The sequence below is a fragment of the Armigeres subalbatus genome, chromosome 2 (genome assembly GCF_024139115.2).
Source record: "Armigeres subalbatus isolate Guangzhou_Male chromosome 2, GZ_Asu_2, whole genome shotgun sequence".
NCBI lineage: Eukaryota > Metazoa > Arthropoda > Insecta > Diptera > Culicidae > Armigeres > Armigeres subalbatus.
The window spans coordinates 221,566,012-221,583,526 of record NC_085140.1 but is presented as its reverse complement, the minus strand read 5'-3'; the positions used below and the strand labels follow the sequence as shown (position 1 = coordinate 221,583,526).

The window sequence follows — 17,515 nt, the reverse complement described above, 5'->3', positions numbered from 1 at the left end:
CAGTTCGTTGAGCTGAGTCGACACCAAGGGGCTCCGAACCTTCTATCGGCTTGGGTTGGAAGTGAATATATAGTCTTTTCGTTGAACCTTGGTGTACGAGAAAGGCAAAAATCAAAAACTCCTCGGATTTGTTAAAGAATATTTTGAAAATCTTTAAAATTATTTGAATTTTATTCTGTTGTCCCTCAAAATATTATTTTGGGCAAATAAAACTGAGGGGACACATTGAGGACGGGGAGGACGGGGCAGGATGAGCACCCTAAGAATGATACTTAATACTTTCTCAGCAAGCATTCTTTTCTATATTACAACACAACAGTTCTTTTTTTGCATCTCATCTAACATCTTGACTGGAACGAGAAATTCAAAAAGAACGGTAATCCCGATTAATGTGACTTAACTAAGACTCTGTATTTGACTGGGTCAAATACACTAAGGGGCAAGATAAGCATCCCTACGGGGATCATTTTTTCTAACTGAAATGTATTTGAGCACCAATATTTACAAAAAATAATAGCTCTTAATGCGCATTGGCCATATTAGAACAGTCGAGTCAAGTACGAGACACTGAAGACGACCTTACTGTTGAGGTCGAAATACGTATCTGTCAAGGTACAATTAAGTGGTGGTATTTAAATGGGATTGTACAAACTCGTCTTATGACAAGGGCAATAAAACAGTTTTTGGGATCGGTATGTTATTATTTTTCATTGATACCATCAAAATCAAGATGAATACACAGCTAGGTGTTTCAATCTGCCTAATTTATGGACGAGAAGAAGGCGGGGTGAAAAATTCATTTTCGCATAAACCAACTGGCTGGCTCTCCCATACTAAAATCCAAGATGGCTGAATCGTGAATTTGGCAGATTGGAATACCTAGTGGTGTATTCATCTTGATCAAAATTACATTGAATAACAAAAATCAGTTGAAAATTTCAGTAAATTTTACTCAACAGATTCAGCGCATAGTCAATCATAATTGTAAGTTGTTCAAAGGAATTTTGTGTTTTGTGTATTATTTGATTGTTTCAAAAGAGGGTGCTCATCTTATTCCATATGAGATAAATTATTCAAATCTTTTTAAGCATAGTCAAACATTTTACTGTGAATATTTTAAATGGCTCTACAATATTCTTTAAAGACATATAATAAGTTGGTCAAGATTTTCATTAAAAATGTTCTTGTTTTTAAAAACTTTATTTGCTAATGCTGATTTCTCATAAGAAAATTCGAGTTTTAATCAACTTTTGCTAATTCATCTGTTTTTCAGAGTAATTTTATTTTTATAATATTTTTTCAGTGTCAAGTCTTTTGTTGGACTATACTGCCGTTATACGCATAACTGTCCCATGTACATAGGAAATCTCAGCAAACATGGGACAAATATGCGTATGACGGCAGTATACTTTAACAATGTGCGGGGTTATTTAGAGAGAAAATAGCATAATAGCGGTAAAAGTATGGATTGCTCTTGGGGGGTTTTAATATTTGTATTGGCTTTATCTTTCTCTTGCAAGCGGATAGAATACCGTGCTGTGCCCTTATTCCAATCAGCGCCTAATTCCGTTCACGCAAGACACAATGATAAATAATAAAGAGTTTTTGTCTACAAACAGCAGAAAAATATCCTTATACTTTTCTATGGTTATGTATGCATGAAATGAAATGAAAAGCAGCGTCATTTTTATCGATAAATAGTGAAAATTTAAACAAAATTTGTTGGTCGTCACTACGAGCGCCATTTTGACTGTTTTCATTAACCCACTTGCTAAGAACGTCTGTCATAATATTTAAGCATTTTTAAGTGAAAATTTGTCCTGGATTTCAAACACAGCAGCATAACAAGACAAAACAGGTAACATTATAGCGTATTACCAAATTGTTGCCTGTATTTTCCCGATAGAAAATGCTGAAAAGTGAAAAATATCTTGACCGGAATAAGGGTACCTCTAAATCTACTCGTTCCTTATTCCGTTCATTGGGTTTGGAGGATTGATTCCGAAAGTTCTGTGTTTTATAATCTAATCTATGAGCAAGAAAAGGTACATCGTACATGAAGCCATATGAGTGGTGAATGGTGAACATTTGAAATTCTATCCCGCAAGCAGGCAGACCGAAAGGAATTCCGTTAACGACAGGTTATGGGACATTTTTCAACTCGTGCCGGGAAAATACAGTTTTTTCAGGTAATGATTTAATGATGATTTATAAAGTGAATGCTGGACAATGTTAAGAAAGGGTTTCCGGAGAATACGGACAGTTTTAAACAGCACAATCCATAATTGTGGCGTTCTTGGCAATGGAAACGGTTTAGCGGGTCGGGGATGTAGTCCTCCCGAGCAAAGTCTGAAAACATAATGATAGCATATAGAAAACATATTTTGATTTTGACATCAAATCGAAATCATAATTTGTTTTCAAATATGGATCATCATGATTGATTACATATTTTGATCTCATTTTGCTGTTGATTTCTAAATTGTATGACCTGACGGCACACTGTGTACTTATTTTGTTATCAGAACCAATATCAAAATTAGTTTTCGATTTGCTCTCATCGATAGCAGGAATAGTTTTCGATTTGATGTCACAGTAAGATTTTTCTGCTGTAGATTTTGATCTTTTAACCGTTAAAACGACCAAAAGGATATCAACCTGAGTTATCAAAATTAGGCAATTTCACAACAACAAAATCAGTTATCGATTTGCTCTCAAGCTTTGCTCGGGCTGCCTCCCTTGTTTGCTGTTGGAGGTAGTCCCTAACCCCGCACTCCCTGGACAACCCAGGATGTCTGTTGAGCAGATTCCCACTCCATTGCTTAGGAAGAAAAAAGACATCATCTCAGTTCGTTGAGCTGAGTCGACACCAAGGGGCTCCGAACCTTCTATCGGCTTGGGTTGGAAGTGAATATATAGTCTTTTCGTTGAACCTTGGTGTACGAGAAAGGCAAAAATCAAAAAACTCCTCGGATTTGTTAAAGAATATTTTGAAAATCTTTAAAATTATCCGAATTTTATTCTGTTGCCCCCTCAAAATATTATTTTTGGGCAAATAAAATCCGAGGGGGAGACATTGAGGACGGGGGAGGACGGGGCAGAAAGAGCACCCTAAGAATGATACTTAATACTTTCTCAGCAAGCATTCTTTTCTATATTACAACACAACAGTTCTTTTTTTGCATCTCATCTAACATCTAGACTGGAACGTGAAATTCAAAAAGAACGGTAATCCCGGATAATGTGATTTAACTAAGACTCTGTATTTGACTGGGTCCGGTGAATACGGACAGTTTTTAACAGCACAATCCATAATTGTGGCGTTCTTGTTTAAAAGCTTTATCCGGATCTATCCGGCGTATTTCTATAAAAAAAAAAACAATGCCCTCTCTGAGATGCAAATAAGGTTATGTTTTACCGAAATTCGTGAATACTTCGTAGAAATAGGGTTATCCGGTACTATAAAGAACAGGAACTTTCAAGAATATTCATTTTCAACGAAACAGTGGTACGAACAATTCCAAACAAACAGAGATATTGTTTTGGAAGGTTCAGGTCAGAATTAAAGGCCTAGTATTCAGGCTCTAGTCAAACTTTCGTTGAGGATAAGGTGTAAAACTCCGATAAGGAATCGTATCTGCCCTTTTCTGTGGTACCTAATGCAACTGGGCAGCTATAGCATCAATGTTCATGTTGAATTATCTCGAATGGTAAGTGAAATAAACGAAAAAACAGTCAACTTGGCTATACTGAAGATATATCATTCATTGTAATTTAAATTTGGAAGGAAATTACATGTTAAGCTTTTTATTTGCAATATTATAGTAAATGAAAAGATGGATTTGTGAGAAAAATGATGCCTGGTATTAGCATCTTCAAGAAATCAATTGTTTTTCGGGTGATTGGAATTAGGGACACGAATGAACGGAATTAGGAACAATGCCATTTCAGATGATTGGAATTAGGACCACATAATTTGTCAATGTTTTTTCACTAGTGGAGCCTAAGTCTATGAATGCAACCCAACATATTTTTTTTCAATTGTATATAGCAAATGACACTATGTAGCGAAATTGCAGCTTCAAAATACTAAACGGGTATTTTTAGAGCTTTTAGACATAGCGCATGGTCTTAGTTGAACGGAATAAGGGCACAGCACGGTAGATAGAATTAGAAATAAATTTTATTCTCCTATACCGACTCGACCCCGCATCCATTTTGGTGTACAACTCAATTAATTTTATTCTACATATTTATATTCATTTTATGCTTGCTACTTGCATGTTTTAAAAGTCAGACTTACCGATTTGGAAACGAAGATTTTGACCGACGCGTACTACAACCAGCGGTAAATCCTGAGTGGTTTGCTCCGTTCCGTTTTCGTCAGTGGGTAGGGGCTGCTGCGATGGAGGTGTACATACCAATTGGGTGAGAGCTAAACTGGTCACATTGCACTGCATAGTTCCGATTGTAACATTCACATCGGATTCATCGCTGGCAATGTTTAGATTTTCGCCTTCTATGACAAGAGTGTCTCCTTTATAAAGTTTTTTGAAGCTCGGGAAAGGGAAATAGATAGGATCTTCCACGTAGACCATGGTGGACCGCAAATTTTGGAAATGTTTGTTGAGATCCTTAACCGATAAAACGTTGTCCATTACGAAACTCAACTGGAATGCAATTTGACTCTCACTCATCTTGAGTGCTATCGGCGAGCTAAGCCTGTTTATTGTGGTGTCGAGAAGAGTGGCTGTTGTTTGTAGCTCATCTGAAGATAGAAACTGCGTGGGCGAAAACAGTGACACGGTTAATGCCGAATTGTCACTTATCAGTGACTCGGCGGTTGCTATAAAGGCTGACGGTTCGGTAGTTATGAGGCTTCTGCGGTTTTTTATTCGACTTTGATTATTGCCAATATGCATATTACCAGTCATCTGCTCTAGATGCTTGAGAAACGATAGAAACTTCAGGTTTACCGATGGAGATGGACATTCCATTTGATTTGGATTAAGTACGGTACAAATTGATTTGTTAATACGTTCATCTTCATAATACACTTCAATTTCAGGTTTTTGTATGGAGTCCAAGTTCGTACCGTGAACCGTCATCATTCTTCCACCACTCATAAAGCTCTTGAGAGGTTTAATTTGCATTATCTTCGGATCAACCGTATAATTGTACACGCTACATGTTTCATAATGGCTGTGATAGTGATAGTTGTTGCGACTAAGAATGTTGTGCTGATTGTCGTCTATGCATTTTAAAGTACGATTTGCTCCATCTATCAACAAAGTCAGAATTCTAATATGTTCCGGTGACCGAGCCGCCGACGTTATGCATGTTAGTCTGCCAGATGATGCTTGGGTGATGTTGATAAGGCAAGGATAATCGTCTAAATATGCCATTATCTTAGAACCAATGTTCAAGAACTTTCCAATGATAGAAACCTTGGTACCGCCACTCTGAGGTCCCATTGTGGGATACAATCCAGTCAATTGAACATTCTTGTACTGGAATTGTACCCCGGATTCAGTGTACCCTGCTTCATTGCCTACCTTGATGGATGCTGTCATTTCATCCGGAACCGGTCCTGTGCGGCATTCGATTTTAACCGATATTTCATAATTTACCAGCTCACACGGAACATTGCCGATTCTAATCTTGCCTCTTACATCTTCTTCGCGAATACCTAAATTGCTTCCTTCAATAGTGAGCAAAGTGCCTCCCTCTATGGGTCCACTGAGAGGCTTGATGAGATCAATTCTCGGCTTCGGACATTCATTCAAATGCGTGTCGAATGCACAAGTCTCGTTGTACACGCATTGATTATTGCACCATGTGCATTGGTATTTCTTATCTCGCGTCACACACAGACTACAGTCTGCATGTTCTCTGTGTGATCCTAAAATATCGCATTTATACAGAATAATTGACACTGTGTCTATGTAGTGATTCCGGTTCCAATTCACATCAACCTTAGCTTCGTACTCATTGGTGTTGGCTTCGTAAGAATACTGAAAGTAAACAAAAATTAACAATCGAATGTTATCCTTTGTTTTAAGTTAAGCATAACAAACTATAGTTTTATAGTCATGGATTTTAGAAGCCGGAAAAAGGAAAAAATCTAAAAAACTCATCAGGTTTATAAAAGATTTTTCTGAGATACTAGAACATTTTATTATTTTTTCCAATAAGATTTTTAATCCTCTTCTAATAAATAAATATGGGCACAACAAAAAACCGGGAAAACTTTACAAAAAATGAACATAGGAATATTTTTTCCGGCCTTACTTAAACGCATCTAGCAAGAAATGATTATTACGCAACACTTACCGGAGTTTTTTCACATACAACATATTTATTCGATTCCACTCGTGCTGGGAGAACCATATGGGCGCCTTCGATATTCACAGTGCACAGGAAACCAGTATGAGCACTTTGGGGCCTGGGGAGGTTCTCAATTTCCAGCTTAATCTCCTTGGGTACCTTGTTTGGTAGCAAAATAGGTTCCGAACGTTTTTTGAAGTGTGGGCATGTGTTTTCGTTGGTAACGATACTTCCGGAATTACGGCACGTCGAGGTATTGTACACACACTTGTTGTCGTAAATGCACCAGTTGCAACCCCACTGACTGCGCAGGCATTTCCTACAGCTATCATGGCGGGAACAGTCGTAGAAAGCAAAATTTCTAGAAACAAAATCCTTATTGGTTTCGGAACTTCTAACACTCAGTGGAACTAGTATGTGATCCATGCTGGCAGCCAGTTGTGGACGTTTATCTATCGGAGGAGTTCTGCACACTAGACCTTCGTTAGTGACATTAGCATCGATTGGTGTAGAGTTCCCGAACACACATTTATATTTCGCATTATGCGGCAACTCGGGTAGAGTTCGAATAATTAGATGCACTGTAGCCATTTGATTAATCGGTATTTTGTCAGGAGAAACCATTTCAAAATCGATACACTGCTGTCCAGTGCTGATTGATAGCCATCTGGCAGTACTTGTATCCTTCTGACAAGTGTTCCGAACAGTACATCGTTTTTCAAGCGAACACCATCCGCAGAAGGGATCTCTGGATTCCAAACAACTTGAACAGTTGGTGAAAGTACTACAGTGTTCAACTTTCATTTTGAAAACCTATTTTACAAATAAATACAACACGTTAGAACATGCATTGTTGCGAAGAAGATGATAGAACTCACCCTTTTTTCAGACAAAATATACAAAAATTCATTTTTCGGTGAAAGCATGGTATCTGGTAAAATTTTGTTTCCACTGTCCACTTCAATACGTTCGTATTCACCGGCTGAAGGTCCTGACATTAGAATCTGCAAATAAAAGTACCCAAATCATATTTTTAGTTAAACATGTGATGTGAACAATTTATTACTTTGAAATTAATGAGAAGAGGGTGCCAAAGGATGGTATGAGCTAATCAAATCACCTTCCTTTGGCCAGTGGAGAGATATCGGCTTCCACACTGATACTCTTCCCTTTCCCTTCTTATGGAAGCTTGGCGGAAGGAAGGTCGTGAGGTTTATCGTTTATGCCGTCACAAAAGTTGTTCTCAATTCGCAACCCAGAAGGGTTCGTGCAACGCCGATTATCGACTTTTATGGATCTAACGAAAAAATCGGAGAATTGACGTTTGTGCAGCTGAGTGGCAAGTCATCGAAAAATCCGTAAAGGCATGTGCTGGTCCGATTGAAAATGCTAAAACCGAGGCACAGGGGACCAAGTACACTCTGAGTGTCTACGACCCGAGCCCAAGTTGCCAAGCTGCTAAAGTTGACGAAAGGATTCGATGGAACCGATGTAGAAGCTGCCCCGCACCGGAACATGAACGTCATCTCGTGTTACTGTTTTGGTGTTTAACTGTTCTGGTGAATCCCACGGGGAAGAAGAGTGCAACGCAGCACCAGAAAATCATCAACCGACTAATCTACTGCCGCAATCTGGCAAAGTGACGTATACTCCATTTTCCAAAAATGGTGTTAACGAGTAGTACTCATCGTACTATCCAACAGAAAAATGAAAAATATGTGTGTTGTAAAATGGCGCATACGTCACTTTTTCATATTACGGCAGTCTAGTTCCCGGTTTACAAAAAGGAAGTTGATGTCATCAAAATAAAAGTGCGTAAATTAATAAAAATAAAGATAAAGGCTAAAGGAACTCGGGGCAAAATTAAACAAAGTAATGAGCGTATTAATTAAATGATGGTCTTCAATAAACAAACAAAGCAGCAAGCGGGACAATTACAGGGCTGGTAGCGATCAATGCCACTCAAAAAAGTGACTTTAGTGACCAACACTGGCGAAAAAAGGGACCAAATAGTGACTTTCAGCTGCAGAAAAAGTGACCAAATAGTGACTTTCAATTTCTTTTGCAGTGACTTTTATATGAAGTTCAATAAAAGTTAATTGCCTATGTTCCGGTTATTAAACCACCCGACTTGAACATTAATTTACAATGTTCTGAAAACTGAGATGTGAATATGTACACAGCAAATAATTTTGAAAATTCAACGACGTGTAAAACTGCAGGTTACCCCATCAATCGAATTAACATTTGATATTCAATTAAATTTGATTGAATTTTACAAGCAAGCACCGTTTAAATTTATTTCGATTTAAACGAATAGTGAGATCGATTGAATGTTACGTTTATTTGCATGCTCCAAATATGTGCATGAAAATACATTTAAAATCACAACATATTTTTATCTGTGTAGGGTCGGTGCACCGGTAATAGTTGTATTAGTTACAGGTCTAAATTGTTTAATTCATAACAATTGATAGGAATATATTTCCTGTGATGTAAATATATTGGCAGAAAGCTGCTCTTCTCTACTTTACTGGAAAAATATTGTGATACTTCAAAATATTCTTTTCTTTTCAAAATCGCTTCCTCCATTAACTGGTACATGGACAAGTAGTAGTGGTACTAGCAAACTTCTGTTCCTATAATAGTGAATCCCATTGGTTTCTTATGGGATTCACTATTATGGGAACGCCTCACTGGTAAAGACGTCTTTAGTTTCTAAAGTCGATTCAAGTATGAGACACTGATCAAAAATTTCAAAGTGATGGAATGGAATAATTCGTCTTATGACAAGTGAAATCTGATGAGTTTGTTTTATTTTATTCTTTTTATTACTGGGATAGCTCTACTGTGTGGAAAGTCATATACACGGTTAGAAAAAAGTACCTAATATTAGGTACTTTTCACTCAAATCGGGGGTTCAGTGTGGGAACCCAAAATTAGGTAATTTTTTCTCAAAGTTGAATAAAATTCACTTAATATTAAGTAAAATATACTTAATTTTAAATAGAAACTAACCAAAAGTTAGGTAAATTTTACTCAACTTTTGTAAACATGAGATTACTCAACGTTGGGTTCCCACACTTTAATGCCCTTGTTGAGTGGTTTTGCTCTTCATTTTATGACAACAAATGGAAGAGGGAGGGAGATGCAAGAGAAAAAAAGTACCTAAAATTAGGTACTTTTTTCTAACCGTGTAGAATAATGTGCAATAATGTTTAATATGAATTCGAACTTATTCGGAAAATCTTTGCTTGTGTGTGAAAATTGCACTTTTTCATGATAGAAATTTATTTAATGAATTTTAAGACATAGATTTATTTCGAAACACAAAGTTCATAAAGTTGAAATTCAAAAATAATTTTGAAACCTTTAAAAAAGGATTTGGACTTTAAAAAGCCTAAATAAGAAGTTTGAACTACGAACCAACACATTCACTATTTTTCTGGATGAAATATCCAAACATTATGTCTAAGTTGTCATCGGGATATATTTTGCAAAATTCTTAAGAATTTATCGGATCAGATGTCGAGAGACCGTTTATTTCGCTTCTTACGAAAACATTATGAAAAATAATCTTTCTATGGGGGATCCCTTACACACTTACTTTTATTTTTTGCAGCTCTTGCTGGGGCTCGGCTGTGCGAATCTAGATAAAAATTTAACAAATTGCAAAGATTCCAGTAAAAAAATTAACTGTGTACGTAGAAGATGCCATCCAAAAGTCCATTGCAGTATCAAGCAGAGATGCCAATTCCTCCATTTTGATTGAAAAATAAATATTTTAATGAGCATAAGAGAAAGCCCACGCTAACTAATGGTTTTCCGAAACAACAGGAAATGTACTGCCGTGAATCGCATATCTGTCCCATCTTTGCTGGGTTTCCTATTCATATGGGACAAATATGCGATTCACGGCAGTGTATCCAAAATAGAAAGTTGAATCTTAATATTCAACAGTTCAATTGATAAAGTGTAGAGTTCAATAGTTTTTAAAAGAGATTTCAAAAACAGCAGAGTCTGCTATTGGCTTTGTGAATATATTTAGATTCTCAATCTGCTGTGCCCATCTTGCTTGCATTACTATATGCACCCAATCATAAACTGTGACACAAAACCCCTTCAAAAATCTAATAAGTACACCGAGATTCACAGCGAATCTCAAGTCACGAAGAAGTTCCGAACAGTTTTCGGGTCAAAAAGTACTAAGTGATATTTTTTTTCTAAATCCGTCATTTCATATCCGGCATAAACAAATCATCCTCCGATGAAGTTTCAAAATTTTTAATATTTTTTCTCATTCCACGACGATGATCCTAACGACACATAGTCAAAAGTTTCAAAATAGTTAAAAATAGTGACTTTTTCCGAGAAAAAGTGACTTTAGTGACTTGAGCTCGAAAAAAGAGACTTTTTAGTGACCGACCCGAAAAAAGTGACCAAGTCACTAAAAAGTGACTCGCTACCAGGCCTGCAATTAAAACATTTTTCATTACGAGGTGAACCGGCCCATGGCCGAAAACCTCACTAATAAAGATAATAATAATAATAACAATTAAAACAGAGCCATACTAGAGAAACCGTCAGCCAGGAAAAGCTGATGACCAAAGAAAACGAATGACCAACGAAAACGGGCAACGAATAAAAGCGGTTCGGAAGTCTGTAGGAAAAGCGTGGAACTACTAACTTGTCTAAAAAATTAGGATGGGAACAGTTCCATTTGAGTAACAACTACAAACATTCTCCATCTTCAACATACCTTCTTTATCCAGCCCTCTGAAGTTCCGAGAAAAGCTAGTGTGTGTGGTCCCGTGTTTGTAGTGGTTACAGAGGTTACCGACTCGTTTGGAAAATTGAAAAGAGCCCTGGCGAAGATCGGAGTCACGCCGCTAATTTTCAGCCCAACATGACAAAAACTAAAAATGTTTCCAATTGATCCCACCATAGGGCATTTTCCGTCGTTTATCGTTCCAGAGATGTAACCCAAGTTTCGGTCTTTAATACTGCCATTGAAACAAGCTGAAACGAAATGCAACTTAAACTATGTTACTTCAAGTATGAACTACTACAATCTACTTACAATGAATGTTTTCATTGAATACTTCCTCAATCTCTGTTAGGCTGTAGACGCACATTGCGGAATTGTTCTGTGGCTCGTTGGTTATTTCTTTCGAAGGTGAAAACACCGCAATTAATACGTAATCGTCCTTTTTGATTCCCAAATCTTGGCTCAATTTTATCCCGGCCTGTATTATTTTGGCATCTCTAAGAATGTTGTAATCCTCACCATCGGCTAGGCAAGTGATGGTCACCTGCAATTAATCATAATATCAATATCTTCGACTGATAGGTTGGTTTTAGGTTTATCTCCTATGTCTAATGGTTGGTAAATGGATCATCTCCTACTCTAATATTAAATGATGCGTTTTAATTTTATTTTTAATATAAAAAAATCGAATGATCCATGACAAAATAGAGTTGGTGTATATTTTCATTTATGTTGGACATACCTCAGTGTAGCTATCGTAATTTGGATCGTTCACACAAATTCGCGTAAGCCTGGTGACGAATCCTGCTTCGTCCGCTAAATGAGATTTCTTCTGCACCACCGCGAAGTAGGCATACTCGGAACTGTTGAAGCCGTACACATAGTTCACCAGGAAATGGTCCCGATACTTAACATCGATGTTGATGTTCGACTGCTGTATCGAAAACTCCGCGTAATTCAAATCGTCGAGTTTTCTGGATGATATAGCCGGAACGTCGTGCCGATAATCACCAACATTCGTGAATGTTGTACCTACGTAAAGTATGTCTTCTTTTTTCCACGACTGATATTTACTCGGTCCGATGAACGCGAATGTTGAGGATATCTCATCGTTTGCAGCCAGAGCTACCTCCATGTACTTCGAAGACTCTGGGAATCTTCCGCTCAGATAGTAAATTTCACAAGCTCCTTGATGAATACTGCCACACGCGATCAGTGTGTCACCTCCACTATTGTAAATTAGAATTTTATTGTGATTATTTGTCTCGTAAGTCTCCACATCATCCGAAGAGCATCCTCCAGCATGACACTGCGGGGAGTCCAATTTGGGACCCGTGATGGCTTCATTGAGCTGTTTGAGATTGTTGTCTAATTGATAAATTCTGTTAGTTGCTCCTGCGTATAAGAGATTCCTTCGTTTGTCGTATGTTAGATGGGTGAAGTATGAGTTGTTGTCCAACGTGAATTGTGTAATAATATTTTGCGACGGTATTAACGAAGATGCTGTTATAGTTGCTACAGATCCTTCAGCTGATACACTAGTCGTCACATATGATAGGCAAATAATATGAAGCAAGTATAGCAGGAGTAGGACGGACATGGTTGCTTCTCTTAGTCGTTTCGATGAGTAATTATGTAATACCTGAAAAATAAAAGATAAAATAAATTTAAAAAAATGTTGAAATTAGGCCTAGCTCTAGTTCGAATGTAGAGCTGTCGTAGAATAAAATCAATTACAACTTGTTGCGAGCAAATTAGTGATGGTCGGGTTTCACATTTTCCAAACCCAACCCCAACCCGAACCCGATTTGTAAATTTCCTTCAAACCCGGACCCGACCCGAACCCGGAATAAAAAATCTTATAAAACCAGAACCCGACTTGTACCCGAGAATGTTTGCATTCGTAAACCCGTACCCGACCGAACCCGACATTCCTACTAGTTTCTCGTTATTGATATTACGTTTTTACGCATTGTTATTGGTTTTTTAAAATCGTGTTTGTATGTTCATGTGACGTTTAACAGCACCGTTTAACTACTGTTACTTTTTAATTTGAACCAATCGCTGTTTAAGGTGAAGGTGGGTTAAGTACCAAAACAAAGCTTTGATAGTATTGGTACAATAAAAACTGTCATATACTGTAGTAGTATTGGTGTCGTATTTATAAAATAACAAAGAATATTAGTAGGGTGGTTCAAAAAACGACCCAGCACCACCACGCTCACTCGATTCCGTCCCATGCTCCGAGTGTCCTCCTAAAACCGATTTGAACAAAAACTGGTTGAGCGCAAGTTTGTATGAAAACTAGTATGGGAAACTATACCTTTTATTACACTGGCTACGGCGCCTCCCCTCCAAACGCTGGCGAAAAGAGAACCCACATAGCTGAAAGCCACATTCCAGAGACTTCACTGAACGAAATTCGCACCGCAGGAAAGATCCATTGATTACGTAACGCAAATATAGCATTTTATACCCCACTCACCCTTATGTCATATTTTTTGTATGAAGCATCTGCTCCTGGTGCGATAGTGTAGACTAGACTAGACTAGAAGTATCTGTCCCTGGTGCGATAGATATCACAGACAAATTCTGGGTTTTTTGTTGAATTGCACGTTTCCCTGATGCCTTCTGAGAATTATCATGCGATAGATTCGCAACCTCGATTAAAATCGACTCCCAACTATTGGAACGACCATTCAATATGGAGTGCTGCTCTTGTTGAAGCTCTTGAATATTTCATCCAGTCATATGATCTCCCCCCCTCGCTAGCGCTCAATGACGGAGTGCCAGAATCAGAATAATGTTAAATTAAACCTCGCCAATCGCCATATCAACTGTCATACAAACCTGAAACGACTTGAGCACGGTAAGCCTCTATTAAAACCAGCCCAAACCATTGGATGACACCCAATTTATAAATCATAATCGACTGAGCGTGGCGGAGCAACATTATTTTTTGAACCACCCTACTTACTAGTTTGCTGCTGCCGGTGCCAGTGCACCGCGGTGTTTACATTCGCTCCGCGATCAGTTTTTAATCTTTTTTTTCGGGCAAAATTGCAGTTTATATTAATTTTTCGGTTTAAACAAGTGACTGATTCCGAAAAGTGATGTTTAATTTGCATTCCATCAACATTTCGGGCTGCTCATGTGCAGAGAAGTGAGTAAAAACTTGATTTTTTGCGGGCCCTTTGAGAAGCAGTGAAGTGCAGTGATAAACCCACCAAATCGCGAACCGCTTTTAAATTGGCACGAAACTGCTGATTTATGATAATATTCGAGCCGAAATACAAAGGACTCTTTGGATAAACATGTCCATTATCATAGGAAGTGAATAAATATGCTGTGAACAGGTTAGTAATTTCAATATAAGACTTTTATTCGATGCTGTTCGATGCATCCGAATGTTGGTGGGAGAGGAGTGCGGAAGGTGTGGGGTTGACCCGTGGAAGGTCCGGTGCCATATTGACTGCCATCGTGGTACTCTTCCAACTATGTCCTTAAATACGGTTTTTTACTAATTAATTACGCTAAGTGATCAGTCAGTAGTGCTGTCCAATGAGAGCTTGAAGTAGCTCGAAGTTTCTCCCTGTCCTGCTTATGCCCATTTGTTTACACAAAAGAACGAGCAGGACGAGAACAACTTCGAGCTGCTCATTGGACAGCACTAGTGTTATTGCCATATCCGATAGTTCTGTGCTTCATACTCGCATGCTGTTGTGTATAGAAACGTCTCCTGCCGGTGAATAGCGCAACATCGCAGCATATTTTATCATTCATCGCTACTTGTTGTCTACCTATCAGGCGAACACGCAATGGCAAAGATTTGCGCCGAAGCGATGCTATCACAGGCATTGATTTTGTTGTTTGTCGTGGTTACTGTGGGGCTACATTCCACATGAATGTTTGTTATTCGTGTTATTCGTGCGATGCTAAATTATTTTACTACGCATAAAAAGAACTTGTTCTGGATGTGCAACAATTGCGCCGATCTTTTTGAGAAAGCTCATTTTAGGGCGATTTCGTCCCGATCTGATGATCAATCGCCGCTAGCTACGCTAACCACTGCTATCACCAAGCTACGCACCGAAATAAAGCAGTTAAATTCAAAGCCACCGGTTCAAACGTCGACAGCTAGCACCCGTTGGCCTCTCATCGAATCACGCAGACCAAGCAAACGACCACGCGATATTGATGTTGTAGCGAAGACCACATTATCAAAAAGACTGGCAACACAGTCTGAAATCGGGCGACACTGTTAGCAGCGCTGTCGGTGAGCCGAGGTGGTACTATGTTTGTTTGTGTGAGTGAGTTGACACTGTATAGTCAGTTACACGTTCAATCAAAATATATGAAAACCACATTTAAATTATGCTTCGAAAAAACTCTCGAGAAGTACACTGAGATTAAACGTATTTCAATTTTATGAGATCAGCATAACTTTAAGCCGAATGATGTTCGGAATTTGGTCTTGAATTGATGAAAGTGCCACAATCTATGTTAATTTCTGTACGGACCTGTTGATTTCCTTCACATCTCGACTGCAGACTGTGTTCATGATATGATTTGAAACAATTTACTCTTTACTTACTTCTAGATTGCTTTGAGAATAGGTCGTATGTGCAAACGAGAGATTCTCTTTGATCACGCTCTCTTTCGTTAATATATCGGCTAGTTTTACATATTTTGCTACATTTCCACTTCAGCATGATAGACAAAACTATTGTCTTTGGATATCTGCCAAGAAATTCAAAGTAATCTTTCGTATGGTTTCGTAATAATCCAAAGAGAATAGATCCAAAGAGAGACTCTCTTTTGCACATACGACCTATTTTCAAAGCACTCTAGACTTTTTACTTTTTTTTCTTATTTTTATTATAGGGGAGACTGGGTAGACTTGATCCCCTTTTCTGATTTCGGATGTATCACAGCCAAAAATAAATAAACATACGCGATTTCCACACAGACTCTCTAAGGAATATAGTATTTAACTTTACTGATGTATGACAGTCCTTAAATTATTGTTGTTATTGATACACAATCGATTTTTTAGAGTGCTGTCAAAAATCTACTTTTAAAATATTCGGGGGAAATTGATCCCTCTCCAAGAACTTGCTTTGATAAAATTAGAAAGGTGCCCTCAGATTTTTAAATATTTTTCCTTCAAAATACGCGCAATTTTCGAATTGCTGTGCGTATACATGAACGATTTTTGTTATTGAATTCGACAGCACATGCAATTTTAAAATTTGGGGAGACTTGATCCCCTTTCTATGATATCTACGCAATAAATATTTTTTCCTGCCAACCCTTCATCAAATCTGTCAAATCTACAAAAAATTAGAAGCCTGAGAACAGATTTATATTTTTTTGAATTTTTTCGCCAAATTTTTGTATGGGTGACTAATGGGGGATCAAATGTCCCCATATTGAGGCAATAACTTCAAATCCAAATATCCTAAAACTTTGATGGAATGTTGACATTTTCATCAGTACAAATCATGAGGCACATTTATGGCTTTGTGCTGCGAAAAAACGAAAGCATTTGGTCATTGTTATGAAAAGTTATTCAAATTTTGCGTGGCCAATAAAAAAATCTTTAGGAAGGTCAAAACATACAAACCGCCCTGCAGAATAAATAAGGTTGTCAATTCAAAAAATAACTCACCACATAAAGGTCATTTGTCTAGAGGATCTATACTAAAAAATACGCTAGAACAAAACTTCTTTAGTTCTCGATAAAACAGGGGGTGATCAAGTCTCCCCGGGGATCAAGTCTCCCCACCTTCCCCTACCCTTCGAAAAGGTTGTGCTATCCTAGACATAGTGAAAAATGAATCACCCACCTTGTGCGTGCTTCCAGCGGCACACTAGGAGTTTTATGTTACCTCGGGGCAAGCCAGAATTTAGACAGATTAATAATTTTTCTAGGCAAAAAATCATTTTATCGCTTTTCAGTTTTGATGTTTTAAAGGTTCCAATAGGTTCAAATTAATTTTTTAATCACAACACTTTATTTTGTAGACAAACAGATAAAAACGCAAATAAGACCTCAAAGAAATATGTTTAAAGCATATAAAACTAAGTAAACAACCTCAATTTTTAACTTACACCCAGATAGCTTTCTGACTCTCTTTCTCTCTTGATTGGTGTTAAGTACTAAGGAACTGTCCATGCGAGATGTTCATACAAATAATAATTCCGAATTTGTTCCTTGTGTTTTTTTTTCTGAATTGCCACGAAAAACTCTTTTTGTTTCAAACTCAGTTTAACGAGAAATTTTTCTGCCTGTACAAAACTGAGCTGATTTGTGATTCCGTGTGGTTTGTTTTGTGGGTTGACAGCTATTCCATTGCAAATAATAAAGGTGCGGGGTTTATCGACGTTTGCTTGTATTGGTAGACCATCAGCAAAATA

The 17,515-nt window shown here is 37.8% G+C and overlaps 1 protein-coding gene across 3 annotated transcripts in view; it reads right to left on the bottom strand.

The window, feature by feature from the left end:
* Nucleotides 1–17,515, bottom strand: part of LOC134211708 (plexin-B) — a 177,741-nt gene that overhangs the window by 141,115 nt on the left and 19,111 nt on the right. For all 3 annotated transcript variants that reach the window (XM_062688856.1, XM_062688857.1, XM_062688855.1), the window contains exons 2-7: nt 11,838–12,737; nt 11,408–11,639; nt 11,087–11,346; nt 7,206–7,331; nt 6,334–7,140; nt 4,304–6,014 (exon numbers count right to left, since the gene is read on the bottom strand). In XM_062688856.1, the coding sequence (XP_062544840.1) occupies nt 4,304–6,014; nt 6,334–7,140; nt 7,206–7,331; nt 11,087–11,346; nt 11,408–11,639; nt 11,838–12,695 (3,994 nt within the window). In that variant the 5' untranslated portion in view covers nt 12,696–12,737. The remainder of the gene's footprint in view (nt 1–4,303; nt 6,015–6,333; nt 7,141–7,205; nt 7,332–11,086; nt 11,347–11,407; nt 11,640–11,837; nt 12,738–17,515) is intronic.